The sequence below is a fragment of the Oncorhynchus clarkii genome, chromosome 14 (genome assembly GCF_045791955.1).
Source record: "Oncorhynchus clarkii lewisi isolate Uvic-CL-2024 chromosome 14, UVic_Ocla_1.0, whole genome shotgun sequence".
Classification (NCBI taxonomy): domain Eukaryota; kingdom Metazoa; phylum Chordata; class Actinopteri; order Salmoniformes; family Salmonidae; genus Oncorhynchus; species Oncorhynchus clarkii.
Window position 1 is genome coordinate 301,088 of NC_092160.1, and position 27,222 is coordinate 328,309.

Sequence of the window (27,222 nt, forward strand, 5' to 3'; positions counted from 1 at the left end):
TACTGTTGTGTTACAGACGAGACAGAAATGGACATCTCCCTACCCCTACCCCGTAACCATGCATCCGGAGTCTAATTGTGCTTCCGTGTCGTGTCCGTCAACCTTCACCGGGACCATGGGTGCAGTTGACTCGTGGTGTGCCCAACAGGAGGTGACATAGTTCACGGCGTGACCAACCTCGCCTCCGGGGCTAGCTGATGGCGTCGATTCCTCTCGAGCCGGGCAATTCCAGCAAATGTGCCCCCGGGCACCACACTGAAAACACCTCCTTTGGTCTCCCTCTACCTGGGGTCGTCGGTGACGGGTCAGCCATACCCCCGCCGTCTCTCCACAGGTTTGCGGTCCTTTGGCCCTGCCGACTGTCGGTTCGGGTACACTACTGTGGGGCTGTCCTTCCGTCCCTACGGACGGGTCGCCGACTCGTCCCGGCTCCCACTCAGCAGTGACTGAGTGTTCTTCTGCATCTCCACTGCTTCCAGGAGGCCTTCCAAGGTCTGGGGTGTGCATTACCTCGCTGGGGTAGCGCCCGTAAGAAGCGATCCAGGACCACTTTGTCGAGGATGGATACGTCGGTGAGGAGCCATTCCCTGGTGACGCGCACTAGGTCGCTCATCTGTGCTCAGGGTGAGAGGTCGGGTACGAACCTCCAGTCATGGAACCGTTGAGCCCGATGGGCCAGGCTGTACCCATAGCGGCTGATGATCTCCTGTTCGAGTCCATCGTAGTTATCCGCCTGTTCGTCGTTCAGATCCCAAAACGCCTTTTGGGCCTACCCAGAGAGGAACGGGGCCAGCAGACTTGCCCACTACGGCCTTGGCCATCCTTCCCGTAGTGCTGTCCGTTCAAATGTACAGAGGTCATCGTCTTCCGTTAGCTTGATTAAAAACTGGTTGGGATGTGATCCAGGAGATGCTCCTCCTTGCAGCATCCTGACTTCCTCAACGAGGCGGACGTTTTGTAGTCATTGTTCCTTCCAGCATTCGTTCCTGATCCACCTGTTGTGCTTGTTGGGCCCGGACGAACTGAGCTATCAACTCGTCCATGCTGATACTGTGTAAACGTCAACCCTGATCTGACCATGTTATCAGAGTGCTCGCATTCTCCACCACTTGTGGCAAGACCAGGGGGTTTGGTCAAGACGTTTACATAGATCAGACACGGACAGAGCTCAGTTTCAAGGGTGTTTATTAAATAATAAATCAAAAAGAAAAGGTCTCCCCCATGAGACCCTCTCGGGATACCTTCTCCTGGGCTCCGGATCTTCCTGTAATCTGTTGAGCACACAAACTCAAATCCCTCGGCTTAGCTCGGGTAACCGTATCCAACCACATAGAAGTCCCCTCACTTCCCCTAGTCCTCTCTCTGTGTGCTGCCTTGATTACTCACCAGCTTCCAATCAGCCCCAGTTAGTCCTGTCAGGAGAGCCCGTCGAGACCTGGCACGTCCAGCAGATGGAGCCACCGCCTTGTGATGTATACTCCATCTGTTACCAGGCCTCAACGAGTCTCCCCCTGGTGGCTGACCTGCTGTAGGCCACAGGACATATTAAATCAATTACCTAGACACAGGTACCCACGCACATTGACATTGACTCTGTACCGGTACCTCCTGTATATAGACTCGCTATTGTTATTTACTGCTGCTCTTTAATTATTTGTTATTGTTATCTCTTACTTTTTGGGGGAAGGATTTTCTTAAAACTGCATTGCTGGTTAAGGGCTTGTAAGTAAGCATTTCACTGTTGTATTTGGCGCATGTGATGAATAAAATTTGATTTGATTTAAATTGATTGCATGATCTCGAACTGTGTTTGCTAGGGATGGGGGAAAAGTGTGACACCACTCCAGCCCCAAAGGATGAGAGTTGCCCATCCCTTTTCTGGAAGTTCTGGAGCAGGTTTTCACCAAGGATCTCTCTGTACTTTGCTCTGTTCATCTTACCCCCGATCCTGACTAGTCTCCCAGTCCCTGCCGCTGAAAAACATCCCCACTGCATGATGCTGCCACCACCATGCTTCACCGTAGGGATTGTGCCAGGTTACCTCCAAACGTGATGCTTGGCATTCAGTCCAAGGAGTTCAATCTTGGTTTCAGACCAGAGAATCTTGTTTCTCATGGTCTGAGAGTCCTTTAGGTGCCTTTTGGAAAACTCCAAGTGGGCTGACATGTGTCTTTTACTGAGGAGTGACTTTCATCTGGCCACTCTACCATAAAGGCCTGATTGGAAGGTTCTTCCACCTCCACAGAGAATCTCTGGAGATCTGTCAGAGTGACCATTTGGTTCTTGGTCACCTCCCTGACCATGGCCCTTCTTCCCCGATTGCTCAGTTTGGCCGGGCGACCAGCTCTAGGAAGAGCCTTGGTTGTTCCAAACTTCTTCCATTTAAGAATGATGGAGGCCACTGTGTTCTTGGGGACCTTCAATGCTGCAAAAATGTTTTGGTACTCTTCCCCAGATCTGTGCCTCGACATAATCCTGTCTCGGAGCTCTACTGAGAATTCACTCGACCTCATGGCTTGGTTTTTGCTCTGACATGGACTGTCAACTGTGGGACCTTATATTGACCGGTGTGTGCATTTCCAAATCATGTCCAATCAATTGAATTTACCCCAGGTTGACTCCAATCAAGTTGTAGAAACAACATCTCAAGAATTATCAATGGAAACAGGATTCACCTGAGCTCAATTTCGAGTCTCATAGCAAAAATACTTATGTAAATAAGGTATTTCTGTTTTCTCTTCGTCATTATGGGGTATTAAGTGTAGATTTTAGAATAAGGCTGTAACGTAACAAAATGTGGAAAAGGGAAGGGTTCTAAATACTTTCCGAATGCACTGTATAGGCTACGTTCCATGTTGTTCCCTATAATAAAATGTCAAACATGGACACAACAATTCAATAGAAAGAGAAATAATCTACACAATAATTTGTTAAATGGGCCTTTTCCTATAATGGTAACTCAATCAGGCAACCGGTACTCAGTGCTGAACAGTGCTGAAATAGCAGCTGTGTTGGGTCTCGCCCCTCTATTCATCTGCTGATTAAATGGACAAGGGGAACCTGATTAGTAATCCTAGATAATCAATGCTACTCTGAGAAACTTTGTGAATACAGGCCTAGATCTTCCCGAAATGTTAGGTGTGTGTGAGTAAGTAAGTGGCAGGTAGGGGATACAGGCAGTGAGACAAGTATACTGCAAGTGTGTGTGTGGTGGCCTGGCCAGTCATATGTGGGTTGTTTGTGTAGCCTCAGGCCTTTGGCTCTTAATCTGAAACTCTCACCATTCTCTGTACCTCTTCACTGTCACTGTTGAGTGATGTAATTCTCTGACACCTCTTCTCTCCTCCTTTCCTGAGCCCATGCCCTCGACAGACAGGATAGCAACAACAGCAGAGCTACAGCACCCCTCATTCTGAAATGACACCTAAAATGCTCAGATTACCAATGGTTAAGTAGGTAGCTAGGATTTAGCTAAGCATTTACAGTAACAGCAGTTCATTCATAAGACAAAAAAACACTATCTTTGTTGGGACTACCTTATGATCTTAAATCTACAGCAGAAATAAAGAAATATCACTTTATCTTGGCATTAATAGATGAATTAATAGAAATGAATACATTAATTAATAGATAATAGATTCATACAATGAAGTTAAAGGGTGAACTATTTTGAAGGGACATGAAGTGTTGGCTGTGCATTTAGCAAATGACAGGCATTCCACATTTAACACCCCACCCGGATGTGAAAATCAAAATATTCAGATATTATTTGGTTGATATTCAAAAACGTTTAAAGCCATTTTCAGTTTTTGCCGTTTTCGTGTTGCTGATTGCTCCATTTTAACACAGAAAAGGAATTAACCACACGTACATGGGCCGTTACTGCATAACATTTATCATTTTGTATTCTTCAGGTAATCTAACCTAGCATGCATAAAAAAAACGTCTGAGTGGAGTCCCCTCATCTGTTTTTCAGGGGAAACGGAAGTTAGGTCTGTATCCCTGAAAACCCAAAACATCCGCTTTTTACCCGAAAACATCAGCTTTTTACCGACCCTGTGGAGAGTGTCTTTCAGGAAACAAAAGATACATTTTGTTTGGCCTTAGCTCCACCCCATTCCTCTTATTTTCTTTCAGCCACCTCACACTTGCGCCCTTCTCTCTCTCTCGCTCTCACGCTCTCCCACTCCCATAAATGCAGTGACAGTTGCATTCTGTGTGTGCATGCATGTGTGATAGAGATAGTCGAAATAGAAAGTGAGAGAGGGAGGGAGAGTGAAGGAGCAAAGGGGAATGCTTGCCACTGAGGGGCAGGGAAAAGGAATAAGGAAATTTGGAGTAGCCGCCGTATGCTGTGGATTTTTATGAATATCTTGCTTGAAGTGAATATTCTTTTTTTGGGAAAAAAGATGGGAAGCTCGCATTTTCTGAACAAAGGCTTGCCTTTAGGTAAACATTCAGCTTTCCTTTGGTGCATTGGACCACATGTTAACTGTGATTGCGCTGTGTGGTGTGTACACAGTGTACTGTACAGTATTCTTCCTTCCCTTCCCCCTCTTCCTTTCCCCCTCCACTCTCTCTCTCCCTCTCTCTCCATTATCTTCATCTCTACCATTCAGCAACTTACAATGCTGTAATAGCTTGCTTTCAACCTCGAATATGTTTCTGTTGATGCCTTGTATGCTTAGCCTATAGCCTCCTGTAGGGGTGAAGGACAGAAATACTATTTCCCTTAAAAAAATGTAAGGGCTGGCAAGGAGACACACAGCACATACATCCTAAATGGCCTTCCCGTTCGTTCATTGTGCAGTTGGGAACGGTGTTTCCAGTTCCATCTGACTTGCTTCCCAATTTTCCTTTCAGGGAAGAAAGAAACATTGATTCTAGAACAGTCTACTATGGGAATACTTCAGATTCAGGAAGGATAGAAAACAGCTTTGTAGGTGCTTAGTAGTCATGCTAGTATTGTGAATACTTCCATGTCTTCATTTTTTAAAGTTGATCTTCATTTAACTAGGCAAGTCACTTAAGAAATCATTCTTATTTTCAATGATGGCCTAGGAACAGTGGGTTAACTGCCTTGTTTGGGGGCAGAATGATAGATTTTTACCTTGTCAGCTCAGGGATCCGACCTTGCAACCTTTCAGTTACTAGTCCAACACTCTAACCACTAGGCTACCTGCCGCCCCATATGGTGTCTGTTACTTGGATGTATTTTGTATTGTATTCACAACATCAGCATATTTTCTACAATGGGGGTCTTGTTTGTTGCTTGATCTTTTTCTATTATTATTATTATTCAAGTCTGGGCTCGTAGGTGTGTTCAGTTCAGTGATCAATGGATCGTGTCTTATCTTGTTATTAAAATCAGGCTAATTGACAAAGATACCAATTCACCCCTGGGGTGCTCAAATTGGCAGAATTACCCCCATGCAAAGATCACATGTCAGTATTGCCATGGAAATGCCATGGATATTGGTGATAAGACAATTCATTGTTTGTTAATTTCTTTGAATTTGTATCATGTTGGCTTAGCTAATAGTTTTTGGATTTTCATTAATCTAAAACACAAATGTCAAACGTGGCTGATAAAACTCTCCAGTAATCGAGCTAGGCATATACATTCATCCTCATTTTCATGTTTGTAGTGAATTACACCCTGTGGCAGATCAGTCCAGTTGTGATCTAAACGCAGACAAGCAAGACATGGCTTAATTATCCTGTTTACCTGTGCGATTGTGTTTGTGTGTTTGCTCACTTGTGTCTGAGTGACTGTGTGTGTGTGTGTGCGTGCGTGCGTGCGTTCGCGTGACTGACTGAGTGTGTGTATTGGTGTTTGTGTCTCTCGGTGAGTATGCATGTGTCCGCCTGCATGTGTGTATGCTGGTGGCGGGATGAGGTAGGGAGGGAATGAGGGAGGGAGCTGAAGGAGAAGAGAGGGGTGTGTCTATACTCCCCTGGCTCGCCTAGGAGGGAGATTTCCTGTGGGAACAGAACAGTGGGTTGAGACAGTCACGCCATGTTTGTTTATGCCAGATTGGCTATGATCATAAATCACATAGCCTGAGCTGCTCACAGGTGCACAGTTTTTTTCCCTTCTTTATGGTGGTTACAGTTACGATGCTACCTTTCCTATCAATGCAAATATGGGTTTATTGGGCTGTATTGAAAAATAATGTATACGAGGACATCTTAAATAAGTGGGGAAATAAATTAAATAGAGCTATGTTTGAAGCATTTCATATTTGCATAGTAAAGGACAGCTCGGAACAAATCAAATCAAATTTGATTTGTCACATGCGCCGAATACAACAGGTGTAGTAGACCTTACCGTGAAATGCTTACTTTACAAGCCCTTATTGACCAACAATGCAGTTTTAAGAAAATAGAGTTAGGAAAATATTTACAAAATAAAATTGAAATAAAAAGTAACACTATAAAATAACAATAACGTGGCTATATACAGGAGGTACCGGTACCTCCTGTATATAGTAATTTGTACATGGAGGTAGGGGTAAAGTGACTTTGCATAGATAATAAACAGCGAGTAGCAGCAGTGTAAAAACAAAGGGGGGAGGGGGTGTCAATGCAATAGTCCAGGTGGCAATTGATTAATTGATAAGCAGTCTTATGGCTTGGGGGTAGAAGCTTTTAAGAAGCCTTTTGGACCTAGACGTGGTCTCTCTGGTAGAGAGAACAGTCTATGACGTGGGTGACTGGAGTCTTTGGCAATTTTTTGGGCCTTCCTCTGACACCACCTATTATATATGTTCTGGATGGCAGGAAGCTTGACCCCAGTGATGTACTGGGCCATACGCACTACCCTCTGTAGAGCCTTACGGTTGGATGACGAGCAGTTGCCATACCAGGAGATGCAACCGGTTAGGATGTTCTTGATGGTGCAGCTATAGAACTTTTAGAGTATCTGAGGACCCATGCCAAATCTTTTCAGTCTCCTGAATGGGATTTATCATTGTCTTTCCCTCTTCACGACTATCTTGGTGTGTTTGGACCATGATAGTTTGTTGGTGATGTGGACACTAAGGAACTTGGAACTCTCGACCCACTCCACAACAGCCCCGTCGATTCAGTTGCAAAGGGAGGTATTAAGTCCCAGGGTCCTTAGCTTAGTGATGAGCTTTGAGGGCACTATGGTGTTGAACGCTGAGCTGTAATCAATGAATAGCATTCTCACATAGGTGTTCCTTTTGCCCAGTTGTGAAAGGGCAGTGTGGAGTGCAATAGAGATTTCATTATCTGTGGATCTGTTGGGGCGGTATGCAAATGGGGGGGGGGGGGGGGGGGGGGTCTAGGGTTTCTAGGATAATGGTGTTGATGTGAACTATGACCAGCCTTTCAAAGCATTTCATAGCTACAAATGTGAGTGCTACGGGTCGGAAATCAGTTATGCAGGTTACCTTAGTGTTCTTGGGCACAGGGACTATGGTGGTATGCTTGAAACATGTTGGTATTACAGACTCAGACAGGGAGAGTTTGAAAATGTCAGTGAAGATACTTGCCAGTTGGTCAGCGCATGCTCGTAGTACACGTCCATGTAATCCGTCTGGCCCTGTGGCCTTGTGAATGTTGATCTGTTTAATGTTGATCTGTCTTACTCATATTAGCTGCAGAGAACGTGATCACACAGTCGCCGAAACAGCTGATGATCTCATGCATGTTTCAGTGTTACTTACCTCGAAGCGAGCATAGAAGTTATTTAGCTCATCTGATAGGCTCGTGTCACTAGGCAGCTCTCGGCTGTGCTTCCCTTTGTAGTCTGATATAGTTTGTAAGCCCTGCCACATCCAACGTGCCTCAGAGCCGGTGTAGTACGATTCGATCTTAGTCATGTATTGATGCTGTTTGATTGCCTGTTTGATGGTTCGTCGGAGGGCATTGTGGGATTTCTTCTAAGCTTCCGGGTTAGAGTCTCTCGCTCATTGAAAGCGGCAGCTCTACCCTTTAGCTCAGTGCGAATGTCGCCTGTAATCCATGGCTTCTGGTTGGGGTATGTGCGCACAGTCACTGTGGGGACGACGTCATCGATGCACTTATTGATGAAGCCTGGGACTCATGTGGTGTACTCCTCAATGCCATTGGAAGAATCCTGGAACATATTTCAGGTTCTGCCATGAAAACAGTCCTGTAGTTTAGCATCTGCTTCATCTGACCAGTTTTTTATTGACCGAGTCATTGGTGCTTCCTGCTTTAATTTTTGCTTGTAAGCAGGAATCAGGAGGATAGAATTATGGTCAGATTTGCCAAATCTGAGGGCGAGGGCTTGTACGCTTCTCTGTGTGTGGAGTAAAGGGGATGTAGAGTTTTTTTCCCTCTGGTTGCACATTTAACATGCTGATAGAAATTAGGTAAAACTGATTAAAGTTTCCCTGCATTAAAGTCCCTGGCCACTAGGTGTGCCTAGCTCTGGATGAGCGTTTTCCTGTTTGCTTATGGCGATATACAGCTCATTGAGTGTGGTTTTAGTGCCAGCACAAGACTGTGATGGTATGTAGACAGCTACGAAAAATACTGATGAAAACTCTCTAGGTAGATAGTGTGGTCTACAGCTTATCATGAGATACTCTACCTCAGGCAAGCAAAACCTCGAGACTTCCTTAGATATCTTGCATCAGCTGTTGTTTACAAATATGTATTGGCCCACACCCAGTTTCTTACCAGAGGCTGCTGTTCTATCCTGCCGAGACAGTGTATAACCCGCCAGCTGTATGTTATGAATGTCGCCGTTCAGCCACGACTCTGTGAAACATAAGATATTACAGTTTCTAGGACATAGGTGCTTTCAGTTCGTCCCATTTATTTTCCAGCGATTGAATGTTAGCTAGCAGTACGGATGGCAAAGGCAGATTATCCACTCGTTGCTTGATCCTCACAAGGCACCCCGATCTCTTTCCGCAAAATCTCTGTTTCTTTCTCCAGCGAATGACGGTGATGAGGGCCTGTACGGGTGTTTGGAGTATATCCTTCCCGTCCGACTCATTAAAGAAAGATTCTTCATCTAATTTGAGGTGAGTAATCGCTGTTCTGATGTCCAGAAGCTCTTTTCTGTCATAAGAGATGTTAGCAGCAACATTATGTACAAAATAAGTTACAAACAATGCGATTAAACAAACAAAATAGCATGGTTGATTAAGAGCCAATAAAAAGGCAGCCATCTTCATCAAAAAAGTGTTAAGTTTAGGGTTAAGCTTAGGAGTTAGGTTAAAGGCTTGAAGTTAGGGTTAGGGGAAGAGTTAGCTAACATGCTAAGTAGCTCCAAAGTAGCTAAAAAGCAGTAAGTAGTTGCAAAGTTGCTAATTAGCTAAAATGCTAAAGTTGTCCATGATGAGATTCAAATATGCAACCTTTAGGTTGCTAGACATTCGCGTTACCACCCGTTTTTTTTTTAACTGTCTCAACAGAATGAAACAAAACATGTTTTTATAGGCTATTTAAAGGACATGTAATTGTGGCTAATTTAGACAATATGTTGGTGGTGGTGACTGTGTGGGTGGTTAAACAGCCAATGCATACGGTACATTTCTCAAATGTCCGATAATTTAAGATCTTCCAGGTCACTTGTCTGGGCTTTTGGCTGATAAAGAAATTGGAAAGCCGATGAATAAGATTGGCACCAATTGACCAGGAGAAGAAAAAAAATCACATTGCGAAATAATGTTTTTTTGCCTGCTCATTGGTGAAAATACCAGTAAATGTAAATATATTTGACCGGTCGTGCTTATCAGTCTATGGGTTAATTTGCATAATTTTGTGGAATTAAAATGCAGTGTGTGTATATTCGTTATGTATTTTATTTATCACAAGCGCACAGCTAAGTCTTTGAGCTGAAAATCTGTCAGACAGTACTTTTATAAGCCCAATCATTGCGCAAAAGTTCTAAATGCAATCGTTTGTTAAAAAAAGTTATTATTGGCACGATTAAAAAGAGATACTATTTTTAGCCCTATTTCTCATGGTAGCCTAATTGATACATCCTTCCCATTCACCATTCAAATGCATATTTTATTTTTTATTTTATTTAACCTTTATTTAACTAGGCAAATTCTTATTTACAATGACGGCCTACCAAAAGGCAAAGGCCTCTTGCGGGGATGGGGGCTGGGATTAAAACAATTAAATACATAAAAATATATAGGACAAAACACACATCACGACAAGAGAGACAACACAACACTACATAGAGTCCTAAGACAACAACATAGCAATTCAGCAACACATGACAACACAGCATTGTAGCAACACAACATGACAACAACATGGTAGCAACACAACATGGCAGCAGCACAACATGGTAGCAGCACAAAACACGGTACAAATATTATTGGGCACAGACAACAGCACAAAGGGCAAGAAGATAGAGACAAAAATACATCACGCAAAGCAGCTACAACTGTCAGTAAGAGTGTCCATGATTGAGTCTTTGAATGAAGAGATTCCGATTAAACTGTTCAGTTTGAGTGTTTGTTGCAGCTCGTTCCAGTCGCAACTGCAGCGAACTGAAAATAAGAGCGGCCCAGGGATGTGTGCTTTGGGGACCTTTAACAGAATGTGACTGGCTATGGAGGATGAGGGCTGCAGTAGATATCTCAGATAGGGGGGAGTGAGGCCTAAGAAGATTTTATAAATGATCATCATCCAGTGGGTCTTGCGACGGGTATACAGAGATGACCAGTTTACAGAGGAGTCTAGTGTGCAGTGATGTGTCCTATAAGGAGCTTTGGTGGCAAATATATGATGGCTGAATGGTAAAGAACATCTAGCCGCTCAAGAGCACCCTTACCTGCCGATCTATAAATTACATCTCCGTAATCTAGCATGGGTAGGATGGTCATCTGAATCAGGGTTAGTTTGGGAGCTGGGGTGAAAGAGGAGCGATTACGATAGAGGAAACCAAGTCTAGATGTAACTTTAGCCTGCAGCTTTGATATGTGCTGAGAGAAGGACAGTGTACCGTATAGCCATACTCCCAAGTACTTGTATGAGGTGACTACTTCAAGCTATAAACCCTCAGATGTAAAATCACACCTGTGGGGATAGGCATTCTTCTTACCAAACCACATGACCTTTGTTTTGGAGGTGTTCAGAACCAGGTTAAGGGCAGTTGAACACTAAGAAAACTTTGTTATAGAGCGTTTAACTCAAAATCCCGGGAAGGGCCAGCTGAGTATAAAACTGTATCATCTGCATATAAAAGGATGAGAGAGCTTCCTACTGCCTGAGAGATGTTGTTGATGTAAATTGAGAAGAGCTTGGGGCATAGGACCGAGCCTTGGGGTACTGCCTTGGTGACAGGCAGTGGCTGAGACAGCAGATGTTCTGACTTTATACACTGCACTCTTTGAGAGAGTTAGTTAGCAAACCAGGTCAAAGACCCCTCAGAAACACCAATACTCATTAGCTGGCCCCCAAGAATGGAATGGTCTACCATATCAAAAGCTTTGGCCAAGTCAATAAAAATAGCAGCACAACATTGCTTAAAATCAAGGGCAATGGTGACATCATTGGCAGAAAGACAGGTTTCATCAGCGTGTAACACACCACTTTGCAATGATCTGGAGGCAGTGTGCATTTTGAAAACATATGTATCTTAATTTTACTACCTGAAAATTTTACTACCTATTTTGAAGCATGTTTAACCTTGCTTCAAAGTATCCTAGGCAAAGTATGACCATATCCTTGGAGGCAATTATTTGATAATTATATGCTATTGAAACCAGTAGCCTATTTCTCTCACGTTCTATTGTTATTGCGTCTTTAGATTTCCCCTCTTTCTACATTTCTAATGGATATTTTAATCTCTGTCACTTTCACAACAGTGTTTTCTGCTAATTGTATTATGAAACTAACATTCGCGCGTAGCCTATGGCCTTGTGCGCATTGCTGCGCTTATAATGTGATGAAATAATAGTTGATCAACATTTTAAGCAAAACATTCTGATCTAATGCATCAGACTTATTGCTTTTTAACTTTTTTTTTAGTGTAGCCTAGTGGTTGAATGAATTTGTGATCTATCGTTCCACAATTGTTCCAGAGTTTCTTAGGAATAGGCTATTTCTTTCTCGACAAGCTGACCAGCAGAATAGGTAATTTTTTATACTATGGGGCATAAAAGATTGACATAGGCTAGTGATTTTGCTGTTCATTACTCATCTTGTTGGCTGGGGAAAATGTGTACAGCTATTCTAATATCTTCAATGCACATCGGAATTTGGTAAGAAGCCTTTCATTGCATTCTCGACTTGCATGTTTTGTTAAGATAAATTACCATAATTTAAACGTGATTTCTGTCATTCTGAGCACAGTGAATGGACGTCCTAATCAGGTTACGCACCTAATGCATATGGATCTAGTAAATTTCTCAAATGTCTGGTCAATTAAAATGCTGCCGGTCATATGTCAGGCACCACATTTTCATAACGGCAACCCTAGTCCGGCGCCATATACAGTGCATTCGTAAAGTATTCACACCCCTTGACTTTTTCCACATTTTGTTACGTTACAACCGTATTCTAAAATGATTAAATTGTTTATTTCCCCTCATCAATCTACACTCAATACCCCATAATTACAAAGCAAAAACAGATTGAAATTTTTGCAAATGTATATAAAAAAAACGGAAACATCACATTTACATAAGTATTCAGACCCATTGCTCAGTACTTTGTTAAAGCACATTTGGCAGTGATTACAGCCTTGAGTCTTCTTGGGTATAATGCTAAAAGCTTGGAACACCTGTATTTGTGGAGTTTCTCCCATTCTTCTCTGCAGATCCTCTCAAGCTCTGTCAGATTGCACAGCTATTTTCAGGTCTCTCCAGAGATGTTCGATCGGGTTCAAGTCCGCTCTCTGGCTGGGCCACTCAAGGACATTCAGAGACTTGTTCCCGAAGCCACTCTTGCGTTGTCTTGGCTGTGTGCTTCGGGTTGTTGTCCTGTTGGGAGGTGAACCTTTGCCCCAGTCTGAGGTCCTAAGCCTCTGGAGCAGGTTTTCATCAAAGATCTCTCTGTACTTTGCTCCATACATCTTTCCCTTTATCCTGACTAGTCTCCCAATCCCTGCTGCTGATGCTGCCACCATCACGCTCACCGTAGGCAGTAGAATGGCCTCACTGATGAGCTCAGTGACTTTCAACGTGGTACCGTCATAGGATGCCACCATTTCAACAGGTCAGTTCGTAAAATTTCTGTGGTAGGCCACACAAGCTCACAGAACGGACCGCCGAGTGCTGAAGCATGTAGCGCGTAAAAATCGCCTGTCCTTGGTTGCAACACTCACTTCCAAACCACCTCTGGAAGCAACTTCAGCACAAGAACTGTTCGGCGGGAGCTTCATGAAATGGTTTGCAACGTCCGACAGACGAATCTGGGTTTGGCGGATGCCAGGAGAACGCTACCTGCCCCAATGTATAGTGCCAACTATAAAGTTTGGTGGAGGAGGAATAATGGTCTGGGGCTGTTTTTCGTGTTTCGGGCTAGGCCCCTTAGTTCCAGTGAAATCTTAACGCTACAACATACAATGATATTCTAGACGATTCTGTGCTTCCAACATTGTGGCAACAGTTTGGGGAAGGCCCTTTCCTGTTTCAGCATGACAATGCCCCCATGCACAAAGCGAGGTCCATACAGAAATGGTTTGCCAAGATCGGTGTGGAAGAACTTGACTGGATTGCACAGAGCCGTGACCTCAACCCAATCTAACACCTTTGGGATGAATTAGAACACTGACCTCACTAATGCTATTGTGGCTGAATGGAAGCAAGTCCCCGCAGCAATGTTCCAACATCTAGTGAAAAGCCCCAAAACAGTGTGCCTCTTGAGTGGTGCAGCGGTCTAAGGCACTGCATCGCAGTGAGGCATCACTACAGACCCGGGTTCAATCCCGGGCTGTGTCGCAGCTGGAGACCCATGAGGTGGCACAAAATTGGCCCAATGTTGTCGGGTAAGGGGAGTGTTTGGCTGGCCTTGTCCCATCACACTCTAGCAACTCCTGTGGCGGGCTGGGTGCATGCACTCTGACACGTTGTACAGTGTTTTCTTTGACACGTTGGTGCGGCTGGCATTCGGGTTAAAGGAGCAGTGCAGCTTGGCAGGGTCATGTTTTGGCTCCCGACCTTCGTCTCTCCTGAGTCCATACAGGAGTTGCTGCAATGGGACAAGACTGTAACTACCAATTGGGGAGAAAAGGGGTAAACAATTATAAAAGTGGAGACTGTTATAGCAGTATAGTGGTGACCAACTCCATATTAATGCCCATGATTTTGGAATTAGATGTTTGAGTAGGTGTCCACATACTTTTGGTAATGTAGTGTATGTTTCCAAAGATTTCTACATTAATGTGGATGCTACCATGATTACGGATAGTCCTGAATGAATCATCAATATTGAGACGTGAGAAAGTTACAAACATTCAAATATCATACCCCCATGACCTGCTAACCTCTCACCATTATAATAGCAGGGGTTAGCTTTTTTGGGGGGGGTTATGATATTTGTGCGTCACTGTCAGTAGTATGCATTTGCATTCCAAAACGGTATTGTATTTTGAAATTTGTGAAAGGCAAATTCACAGCCACAGCTAACCATATTATTTCAACCTCATAGTGTGGAAAGATATATAAAACACAGTGAAATCAAATTTTTGACTGCACTGGGCCGTTAAAACTGCAACATTTTCTTAATGCCCCAAGTCATTCATGACTTAGTTACCACTTTCACTGTAATTTTCTATTTGATTAATTGCAACATCAGGGGGTATATTTCTCATTTAGTGACACATTTTGAGAGGTTTGAAGTCACAGTATGAAAAGGTCTGCTTCTGGTGGCTTGTAAAAAAACATGCATAAAGAAAACCTTTAACATTTTTAATTGCTTTCCAGAGTCATGGATGCAAAATTGCCTTTTTAAAACTGGGAATAATTAAGAAACCAAGTATGAGACCCCATTTAGGATTTTTTTTTACTAGCATGGGATTCATTAACATACCAGCTAACAACTGGATTTGTGGTGGATTGTAGGTGGAAAAGTATACCAAACATTAGGAACACCTTCCTATTATTGAGTCCCCCCCCGCAGATGTGCTTCCCACAGTTGTGTCAAGTTGGCTGGATGCCCTTTGGGTGGTGGACCATTCTTGATACACACAGGAAACTATTGAGCATGAAAACCCCAGCAGCGTTGCAGTTCTTGACACATGGTAGCAGATGCGCTTGGCATCTGCTACCATACCCCGTTCAAGGCACTGAAATCTTTTGTTTTGCCCTCCATGTCTCAATTGTCTCAACGCTTAAAAATCCTTCTTTAACCCGTCTCCTCCCCTTTATCTAAACTGATTGAAGTGGATTTAACAAGTGACATCAATATGGGATTATTGCTTACACCTGGATTCACTTGCTCAGTCTATGTCATGGAAAGAGCAGGGGGTTCTTAATGTTTTGTATACTCAGTGTATATGCTCATAAACACAACTGCAATTTTCCCACACAACCCATGCCAGTAAAATATGATGTCAAATACAGTATGTTTTACCCGTCCACTCTCTCTGTCTTCAGGCATTCGACCGCCTATCATGAATGGGACCATGAACCCACGGCCCCTGGTGGCCCTGCTGGACGGGCGTGACTGCACAATAGAGATGCCAATCCTTAAAGACGTGGCCACTGTGGCCTTCTGTGATGCCCAGTCCACCCAGGAGATCCATGAGAAGGTGCTGCCCTGCCCTGCCTTGCCCTGCCCCTCCATGCCAAATGATTATCTCTCTGCTCAGCTTCATAATTCAAAAAATACTCCCTGGCTTAAAACAAGTATTTGTTGACCATACTATAAGCAAGACCTTGTGCTGCTAAACAAGCTTGTTAACATACCATAACTAATGATGTCCTAAAAACAATGGCCAGGCTGTTACGACCATCTCTCTCTCTCTCTTTCTCAAAACACTTTTAGATTGGTGTATTGTATTGTGAATTGTTAGAAACTACTGCACTGTTGGAGCTAGGAACACAAGCATTTCACTACACCCGCAATAACATCTGCTAAATATGTGTATGTGACCAATACAATTTGATTTGAAAGATTAGCTTCTACTACAAGAGCCCAATGGAGAGCCCATGTCAGGGCCTTTGGAGTAAACAACACAGCCACAGTTAATTCAGTTTGCTTTTAATTCTGATGACACATTAGTTCAAAGTGGTCTATTTCTCTTATTGAAGGGTGCTATACAACTGTCCTCTGTGCACTAAACCTGAGAGCTTTCTGTTGGCAGGTACTGAACGAGGCTGTAGGAGCTCTGATGTACCACACCATCACGCTAATGAGGGAGGACCTGGAGAAATTCAAGGGCCTTCGGATCATCGTCCGCATAGGCAGCGGCTTCGACAATATCGACATCAAGTCGGCTGGAGATTTAGGTGAGGCCCTGCATTACTCTTTCTCAACTTTATACAGATGTCCACCCAAAGAGGGGCGGCAGGGTAGCCTAGTGGTTAGAGCGTTGGACTAGTAACTGGAAGGTTGCAAGTTCAAACCCCTGAGCTGACAAGGTACAAATCTGTCGTTCTGCCCCTGAACAGGCAGTTAACCCACTGTTCCTAGGCCGTCATTGAAATAAGAATTTGTTCTTAACTGACTTGCCTGGTTAAAAAAAAAAAATGCAGGCTTACTAGGTCAAATATTATATCATTTTCTGCATGTTATGATATTCCATTTAAAACAAAGTGCAACTGCTCAGATCTCCATAATAAAAACAACTTTTTGATATAGTAAACTATACTTACCTTTCCACCTTACACTACGAGTAGCTGTTTACAATAGCCCTCTCCCCCAATAGGGATAGCAGTGTGTAACATGCCAGCAGCGTCGGTGGAGGAGACAGCGGACTCCACACTGTGTCACATCCTGAACTTGTACCGACGAACCACGTGGCTTCACCAGGCACTGCGCGAGGGCACCAGGGTACAGAGCGTGGAGCAGATCAGAGAGGTGGCGTCCGGTGCGGCGCGGATGCGCGGGGAGACACTTGGCATCATCGGCCTCGGTTAGTCAGAGATCTTTCAGTACAATGTTGTATTACACTACCCAACTAGGTATTAGCTGAAGATACGATTGTGGATAATTGGTTGTTAAGATATGGGTTTGTTCAATAGTGTTCGATAGCTTTTCTATATGCCATTGTTTGCTGTGAATTGTTACAAAACAGGCATGGTATATGCTGTAAGGATTTAACCTTTATTGCATCCCTTTGGTGTAATTACAGTATTTACATGTCTGTGAATTACTCAAATGTCCATGTTGTGTTGTGTATCCTCAGGCCGTGTTGGCCAGGGTGTAGCACTCAGAGCCAAAGCGTTTGGGTTCAATGTGATCTTCTATGACCCATACCTGTCTGACGGGGTGGATCGAGCCCTGGGCCTGCAGCGTGTTAACACCCTCCAGGACCTGCTTTTCCACAGCGACTGTGTCACCCTCCACTGCAGCCTCAATGAGCACAACCACCACCTCATCAATGACTTCACCATCAAACAGGTCAGGGACATGACACACGTACACACACAATCTAAATTAGGCCTACAAAAAGGGGGGACACATATTGTACAATACAGGTGGACAACTTTGATTTAAGAAGTGGGGGGAACATATTTGATAAAAAATGTCTCCAGTCGAATAAACACTCTAAATAGCCTACCTGACCGCTCAGAGGCGTACTCATAGTCCTAAAGCACTTTAAAAAATCTAAAATATATTTTGATTTAACACTTTTATTTCATAGTTTTGATGTTATTTCATAGTTTTGATGTCTTCACTATTATTCCCTATTACCCTGAGTAGGTGTGCCTCTGGTAAGACACGGGGCGTGGGCCTATGCATATTTGTAAACAACAGCTGGTTACACGATATCTAAGGAAGTCTCGCCTGAGGTAGAGTATCTCATGATAAGCTGTAGACCACACTATCTACCTAGAGAGTTTTCATCTGTATTTTTCGTAGCTGTCTACTACATACCACCACAGACCGATGCTGGCAATAAGACCTCACTCAATGAGCTGTATACCTCCATAAGCAAACAGGAAAATGCTCATCCAGAGGCGGCGCTCCTGGTGGCCAGGGACTTTAATGCAGGGAAGCTTAAATCCATGTTACCAAATTTCTAATCAGCATGTTAAATGTGCAACCAGAGGGAAAAAAACTCTAGACCACCTTTACTGCACACACAGACGCGTACAAAGCTCTCCCTTGCCCTCCATTTGACAAATCTGACCATAATTCTATCCTCCTGATTCCTGCTTACAAGCAAAAAAAATTAAGCAGAAGCACCAGTGACTCGGTCAATAAAAAAGTGGTCAGATGAAGCAGATGCTAAACTACAGGACTGTTTTGCTAGCACGGACTGGAATATGTTCAGAGATTCTTCCGATGGCTTTGAGGAGTAGACCACATCAGTCACTGGCTTCATCAATAAGGCCCAGACGGCATCCCCAGCCGCGCCCTCAGAGCATGCGCAGACCAGCTGGCCGGTGTGTTTACGGACATATTCAATCAATCCCTATACCAGTCTGCTGTTCCCACATGCTTCAAGAGGGCCACCATTGTTCCTGTTCCCAAGAAAGCTAAGGTAACTGAGCTAAACGACTACCGCCCCGTAGCACTCACATCCGTCATCATGAAGTGCTTTGAGAGACTAGTCAAGGACCATATCACCTCCACCCTACCTGACACCCTAGACCAGGGGTGTCAAAGTCAAATGGACGGAGGGCCAAATAAAAAAATCAGCTACAAGACGAGGGCCGGACTGTTCGAATGTTCATTGAAAAATGTTTAAATGACGCATATAGTCTAGTGAACCTAATTGAACCTACTGAAAACCTAACAAATATATTACAATATGATCAGATAAATAAAGCAATATTTTCTTATGGCTCTGTCAGTAATCTTTAATTTTCAACAGACACAAAAGACAAATTTCCTTTATATAAATATCCCCATAACATGAACATTAAATGAAAGAAACCGGTATTCAAGGCACCATCAGTAGACTATATTTTCTATTTTAGCAAAAGTGGGCTAAATTTACTTCAAAGAAAAAACAATAATAGCAATTTTCTATCATCCACTCAACTGAAATATTTTTAAAATATAATTGGATTGAAATACAAAAAAATAAAGTGCAAAAATCTATTAATCAAAAACAACACTTTGTTTAAGGAGAAGTAACATGCAGTGAAAACAAATATTAAATTTTAACTTTTAAACTTGAACTGAGTAAAAACTCTAAATATGTGATTGCACAGTAATGTTCACTTGTTTGAGGTTGAGGGTGATACTTGGTGGTGTCCCATCTTTTCCACAAGTTCATCAATGTTCGGGGTAAGGCTCTGAGCTGAAGAAATCCTCAGAATTGAGTGGAGGTGTTCAGCAGTAAGTCGACTTCTGTGTGATGTTTTGTTCAGGTTCATCAAAGAAAACAGTTGTTCACACAGGTATGTGCTGCCAAACATAGACAACGTTTGAGCAGCCTGGATGCGCAGCTGGGGCATTGTGCCGGGGAGGAAACGGGCGAACTCCGCAGCACCCACTGCCGCATATTTTGCCCTCAGTGCATCATTGCATTGGAGGTCAATCAACTCCATTTGGAGGTTTGGTGGTGAGCTTTCCACGTCAACAGCAAATGGGTTACCGAGCAGTTCCAACCTGCTTTTTTGTGCTTCAAAGTCAGCAAATCGGCGTCGAAAGTCAGCGGCAAGCATACCTATTTTATCAGCCAACTGTGTGCTCGGGAACGCACTGGTAGAGAGCTTCTCTTTCATGGTCTGGCAGCTGGGAAAGTGGCTCAAATTTTCTTTCCGCATCTGCGTCTCCCACAGAGTCAGTTTGGTTTTAAATGCCTTCACTGTACTGTACATATCAGAGATGACACGATCCCGACCCTGCAGCTGCAAGTTTATTGCATTCAGATGACTCGTAATGTCACACAGAAAAGCCATTTCACACAGAAACATTTCGTCTCGGAGTTGTGTTGTGTCTTTCCCTTTGCTGTCCAAGAACAGACAAATCTCCTCACGAAGCTCGAAACATCTTTGAAGCACCTTTCCCTGGCTTAGCCATCGCACCTCTGTGTGATAAGGCAAATCACCATGCTCCGTTTCTAACTCCGTCAGAAATGCCTTGAACTGGCGGTGATTCAAACCTTTGGCTCTGATAAAGTTAACTGTGCGCGTGATGATGCTCATTACATGCTCCATTTTCAAGGCTTTACCGCACAACGCTTCCTGGTGTATGATACAATGATAAGCTGTCAGCTCACCTGTCGCGTTTTCCTCTTGCATCTTTTCCCGTATCTTCGCCACCAGTCCGCTCCTGTGTCCACACATCGCAGGTGCTCCGTCGGTTGTCAAACCCACGAGTTTTTCCCAAGGCAGCTCCATCTCATTTACACATCTTGACACCTCTTCATACAAATCATGCCCCGTAGTTGTGCCATGCATAGGACGTAAAGCCAAAAACTCCTCTGTCACGCTTAGGTTGGAGTCCACTCCGCGGATGAAAATTGACAACTGGGCAATGTCAGAAATGTCGGTGCTCTCATCCACAGCCAAGGAATATGCAATAAAATCTTTTCCCTTTTTCACAAGCTGCTCTTTTAGATTGATGGACAACTGGTCTACTCTCTCGGCAATGGTGTTTCTGCTCAGACTCACATTTAAAAAGAGTTGCCTTTTTTCTGGGCAAACTTCGTCACAAACTTTAATCATGCAGTTTTTGATGAAATCCCCCTCCGTAAATGGCCGGGCTGATTTAGCGATCTCTTCTGCCAAAATAAAACTGGCCTTGACAGCAGCCTGGCCTTGTGATTTGGCTTTTTTGAACAGAGCCTGTCGAGATTTGAGGCCTCGTTTTAATTCCTCTGCCTTTTGTAGCCTTTGTTCCATGTCCATATTCTTGTTTTTGTCCGCGTGTTTCGTTTCATAATGTCGTCTCAGATTATACTCTTTCAGTACCGCCACACTTTCTCCACACAGAAGACACACAGGTTTTCCAGCTACCTTCGTGAACATATACTCCGACTCCCACCTTGTTTGAAACCCCCGGTTCTCAGTATCCACCTTCCGTTTTGCCATTTTTGATGGGTATCTGAAAGTTAATTTTACTGTGATGCTGACGACTGCTGTGCCAATAAATATTGAAATGAAGCAGCCTACTGCTCGGTGCGTCACCTTTGCATTGTGGGAAATGTAGTATTGGTGCGTGTAAAAGATCTGCGGGCTGCCGGCTTGCTGCGGGCCGGTTCTAATAATAAATCAAGATCATCCCAGGGGCCGTAAAAAACCTTCTTGCGGGCCGGATGTGGCCCGCGGGCCTTGACTCTGACATATGTGCCCTAGACCCACTCCAATTTGCTTACCGCCCAAATAGGTCCACAGACGATGCAATCTCAACCACACTGCACACTGCCCTAACCCATCTGGACAAGAGGAATACCTATGTGAGAATGCTGTTCATCGACTACAGCTCGGCATTCAACACCATAGTACCCTCCAAGCTCGTCATCAAGCTCGAGACCCTGGGTCTCGACCCCGCCCTGTGCAACTGGGTACTGGACTTCCTGACGGGCCGCCCCCAGGTGGTGAGGGTAGGCAACAACATCTCCTCCCCGCTGATCCTCAACACTGGGGCCCCACAAGGGTGCGTTCTGAGCCCTCTCCTGTACTCCCTGTTCACCCACGACTGCGTGGCCACGCACGCCTCCAACTCAATCATCAAGTTTGCGGACGACACAACAGTGGTAGGCTTGATTACCAACAACGACGAGACGGCCTACAGGGAGGAGGTGAGGGCCCTCGGAGTGTGGTGTCAGGAAAATAACCTCACACTCAACGTCAACAAAACTAAGGAGATGATTGTGGACTTCAGGAAACAGCAGAGGGAACACCCCCCTATCCACATCGATGGAACAGTAGTGGAGAGGGTAGCAAGTTTTAAGTTCCTCGGCATACACATCACAGACAAACTGAATTGGTCCACTCACACAGACAGCATCGTGAAGAAGGCGCAGCAGCGCCTCTTCAACCTCAGGAGGCTGAAGAAATTCGGCTTATCACCAAAAGCACTCACAAACTTCTACAGATGCACAATCGAGAGCATCCTGGCGGGCTGTATCACCGCCTGGTATGGCAACTGCACCGCCCTCAACCGTAAGGCTCTCCAGAGGGTAGTGAGGTCTGCACAACGCATCACCGGGGGCAAACTACCTGCCCTCCAGGACACCTACACCACCCGATGTCACAGGAAGGCCATAAAGATCATCAAGGACATCAACCACCCGAGCCTCTGCCTGTTCACCCCGCTATCATCCATAAGGCGAAGTCAGTACAGGTGCATCAAAGCTGGGACCGAGAGACTGAAAAACAGCTTCTATCTCAAGGCCATCAGACTGTTAAACAGCCACCACTAACACTGAGTGGCTGCTGCCAACACACTGACACTGACTCAACTCCAGCCACTTTAATAATGGGAATTGATGGGTAATGATGTAAATATATCACTAGCCACTTTAAACAATGCTACCTTATATAAATGTTACTTACCCTACATTATTCATCTCATATGCATACGTATATACTGTACTCTATATCATCGACGGTATCCTTATGTAATACATGTATCACTAGCCACTTTATACTATGCCACTTTGTTTACATACTCATCTCATTTGTACATACTGTACTCGATACCATCTACTGTATCTTGCCTATGCTGCTCTGTACCATCACTCATTCATATATCCTTATGTACATATTCTTTATCCCCTTACACTGTGTACAAGACAGTAGTTTTGGAATTGTTAGTTAGATTACTTGTTATTACTGCATTGTCGGAACTAGAAGCACAAGCATTTCGCTACACTCGCATTAACATCTGCTAACCATGTGTATGTGACAAATAAAATTTGATTTGATTTGATAAGTGCATCGATGATGTCGTCCCCACAGTGACTTTTAAAGACCTTTAAAATAAATACCTTTTAAAGGCAGTCACAAGGCCGCAGGGCCAGACGGATTACCAGGACGTGTACTTCGAACATGCTGTAATACCAACATGGTTCAAGCAGACCACCATAGTCCCTTACCACCAAGGACCCTGGGACTAAACACCTCCCTCTGCAACTGGTAAGGGTAGGTAACAACACATCCGCCACGCTAGCATTTGGCATGGGTCCTCAGATCCTCAAAAGGTTTTACAGCTGCACCATCGAGAGCATCCTGACAGGTTGCATCACTGCTTGGTATGGCAACTGCTCGGCCTCCGACCGAAACGCACTACAGAGGGCAGTGTGTACGGCCCAGTACATCACTGGCGCCAAGCTTCCTGCCATCCAGGACCTCTATACCAGGCGGTGTCAGAGGAAGGCCCTAAAAATTGTCAAAGACTCCAGCCACCCTAGTCATAGACCGTTCTCTCTGCTACCGCACGGCAAGCGGTCCCGGAGCGCCAAGTGTAGGTCCAAAAAGCTTCTAAACAGTTTCTTACCCCCAAGTCATATGACTCCTGAACATCTAATCAAATGGCTATCCAGACTATTTGCATTTGATTTGTGTCCAAACTTTTGACTGGTATTGTATATGCGGATTATAATGTTGGTCTGTCAAAACTACAGTCAGATCTTATAGCATCAAACGAGAATGTGATTAATAATAACATAAAATGTGTTTTCTATTAGGTGATTACAACATACATTTTACAAGTAAGAACCACTCACTGATATCTGACTTTTTGAAGACTTTATACTCCAGCTATATGTATCCCTTCATCTATAAGCCCACTAGAGTGACCAGTTTATCTGCCACCCTTATTGATAATATTTTTTACAAATTCTTTGAATAATGTCGCTAATACAGGTTTACTTTATCCTGACATTTCTGACCACTTTCCAATTTTCCACTTCTCTTTGGCAGCTGGTAATGAACCGATGAGAATGATTAATGGCATTAAATGTAGAATATTTAACAAAATGAATTGTGCTTTAAAATGTTGATTGATGATATTTCATTAGGAAAATGTTTATAATCAGGCCGTTGTGGAGTGTGCTTACCAGACTTCTCACATCTTTCAACTCTGTTTTTCACCTCTGCTTTTTCTGAGTTAAACCACGTGAGAGCACTAGAAGGGTTCTGGAAACCTTGGTTTATAACCAGTCTCAAAAAATCTGCAGTAAAAAAAAAGGTTGTGTAAAAGGTTTCTCACAAATCCCTCTCCCCTGAATTCTGGAAATTACAAAAAGTATGAGAACAAATTTACGCACCTACTTTGGATATTCCCCAAAATATATATTTGACTAACTAATTCCAAGAATACTTAAATAATATAAAGTCAACTTGGAAAATCTTTAAACAACTATCCCATCAAAGTGATGAAATCTGTTGGCATCTGTCACGACTTCCGCAGAAGTAGGCTCCTCTCCTTGTTCGGGCGGCGTTTCGACGTCACCGGCTTTCTAGCCATCGCCGCTCCATTTTTCTTGTTAGCTGGAGGTTTTTTGGACGCAGTTGCGTCAGTCCGTATGTCTCTCCTGCCGAAATAAAGTGTGCACCTGTTCACAATTCTCTGTCCCCCTGCACCTGACTTCAGCACAAGTACGCACACGCCTGACAGTATCATCAGAAATATTAGTGGTTTAGTTCATCAGGCTCGCTTCCTAACTCTTTACTACAGCTTAATTTACCCATATCTCATTTACTGTAATATTGTCTGGGCCAGTACATATGCCTCCAACATGCACACATTACTCATCATATAAAAGAAATGTGCAAGACTAGCCACCTCTAATTACCTGGCTCCATCTGCTCCTTTTTTTAAGAAACTCAATATCTTGTATATTTACCACAATGTATGTCAATTATGCATTTTCATCTACAAATACTCATACCTCCCAGACAGTTTACCTAAGCCCTTCAATGGATTTTTATAGGTTAATTCTGAAATCCATCTATATAACACTGTGATAACCTTCACCCTCCCCACTGCCACACCTCACATAGTCAATTCTCTATCAGATACAGAGGTACCGTACTCTGGAATTCTTATCTTCACATTGCCAAAACCTCATCATCCCTCAATAACTTCAAGCAAAGACAGGGGGTCAGCCTGATGAACCAAACTACTCATCAGTAATCCCCTCCATGTATCCCATCTCTCACACACTCACATCCACACATGCACACACACATATAAACAAATTATATACTGTTTATTATTTTTTGTGATTGCTGATCAGTTAATTTGTACATTTATGATTAGCGGGTTTTGTTATCTGTTTTAACAAACATGTTACATTTTTGTACTTATGTATTACATATACACCTGCACACCGTTTTGTATTTATTTGTTTTTATCTGTATTGTTGTTCATCACTTATTTGCTTTGGTGCAAATAAATTAAACCTAAACCTACTAAGACATTTAATTTACAGTTGTGCACTGCATTGTTTATATATTTTATATGGTGTGTTGTAGATGCGCCAGGGTGTGTTCCTGGTTAACACGGCCCGAGGGGGGCTCGTGGATGAGAAGGCCCTGGCACAGGCCCTGAAAGAGGGGAGGATACGAGGGGCAGCCCTGGACGTCCACGAGACAGAGCCCTTCGGGTTAGCTCCCTTTACATTATTCTTATATTCTTATACTGTCTTCATTTTGATAATATTTTTTTCCTACTGTGTTGAGGTGAGTCTAATATTACGCAACCATGTTTCCTTTTTCTCAGCTTCAGCCAGGGACCTCTGAAAGATGCTCCTAACCTGATATGTACTCCCCACGCTGCCTGGTACAGCGAACAGGCTTCTATTGAGATGAGAGAGGCGGCAGCCCGGGAGATCCGACGAGCCATTTCAGGTAACATACCTGTTACACTAATAATGGGTATTCTTGGGTTGATTATTGTTTTCCCCAAAGGGAAATGTATCAGGCTCCCAGGCTCCCCTCTCACTAATAAACAACAGCAAAGCCACAATAACAAACTCTCTTATAACGGCGTTGTGCTTCATCAATGACTGTTTCCTGCTTCCAGGTCGTATTCCAGACAGCCTAAAGAACTGTGTGAATAAAGAGTTCCTGTCCCAGACTACTCACTGGGTCAATATGGACCCTGCTGTCATTCATCCTGAGCTCAATGGGCCCTACAGGTATTGAACCCACTGTTGATAAAGTAAAGTAGATACCGGTACTGTATATGCATTTACTAGTGCTATAGCATTTTCTGATTCATCCTCTCCTTGTCTCAGGTACCCTCCTGGTGTTGTGAGTTTGGCCTCTGGGGGGCTCCCTCTGCCTATAGAGGGAATCGTTCCTAATGCCGTGCCCATAATGCACAGCCTGCCCAGCGTCGCCCACCCCTCTCACGCCCCTTCGCCGGGCCAGCCAGGCAAAGCAGAGTCAGACAGAGAGCAGCACACCAATGACCAGTTGTTGTAGCCCCGCCCCACAGAGCTCTCTGTCCAACCAAAATAACTGGTCTTCATTCGTTCGAAGAGGAATGGAGTTGAAGCCTCATAGGTTTCAAACAGCTGCCATGAAACAGACAGACTCACAGAGGTCTATTACAGTTCATCTGGTCCAACCATAGTGGTAATCTTTTTCAAACATTTTTTTTTTGCAGAAAAAAATAATAATAATGTGGATTTGGAAAGAGAAAATACAAATATCTTTTAAAGAGAATCCTGCTGTTTAGACTGTAGTTTGACCTAGTAAAGTGGGCGAATATCTGTCCTCAGCGTCCTATGGGTTCATCGTTAAAGCAGAAGTAGTTGATTATAACATGAATAACCTGTTTGTGTACAGTTTTTAGAACTATGAAAACAATATTTATATTGCAGTCTAATAGAAAAAAGGGTGAAAACTAACCAACTGATTTTTAAAAGTTTTTATATATTCCCCAACAAGCCCCAAAAGAGGAAGCTTTTGCACAACTTCTCAGGAAATGTAATTTCTCTAGTTATTTTCCATTTATGCCAGATAGTGCTTTCTTTTTCTACCTGCCTGCCTGTTTTGTTTATATTAGCAAACATACTAACCCATAAGAGTCTAAGCCGCGGGAGGAGGTGGGTTCTACTAAGCTATATGGAATTGTTTTAAGAAGGTCACACCAAAGATAATTTAGCTATTTGATTTAGAATTTTAAGACCCGTTGAAGTATCAACAAAAATTTTGATTTAAAAAAAGAAAA

At 43.6% G+C, this 27,222-nt stretch overlaps 1 protein-coding gene across 2 annotated transcripts; it reads left to right on the plus strand.

Moving 5' to 3' along the window:
* The first annotated feature begins 4,201 nt into the window (after positions 1–4,201).
* LOC139365899 (C-terminal-binding protein 1-like) lies at positions 4,202–27,222 on the plus strand. 2 transcript variants are annotated; one of them, XM_071102958.1, is made up of 10 exons: positions 4,248–4,449; positions 8,938–9,026; positions 15,567–15,721; positions 16,277–16,421; positions 16,841–17,047; positions 17,321–17,535; positions 25,518–25,648; positions 25,765–25,892; positions 26,068–26,182; positions 26,282–27,222. In XM_071102958.1, the coding sequence occupies exons 3-10, from the start codon at positions 15,584–15,586 to the stop codon at positions 26,469–26,471; spliced, it is 1,269 nt and encodes a 422-aa protein (XP_070959059.1). In that variant the 5' UTR covers positions 4,248–4,449; positions 8,938–9,026; positions 15,567–15,583; the 3' UTR covers positions 26,472–27,222. The 2 variants fall into 2 exon arrangements, with proteins under 2 accessions (XP_070959058.1, XP_070959059.1); XM_071102957.1 differs by lacking the exon at positions 8,938–9,026 and having other exon boundaries at positions 4,202–4,449.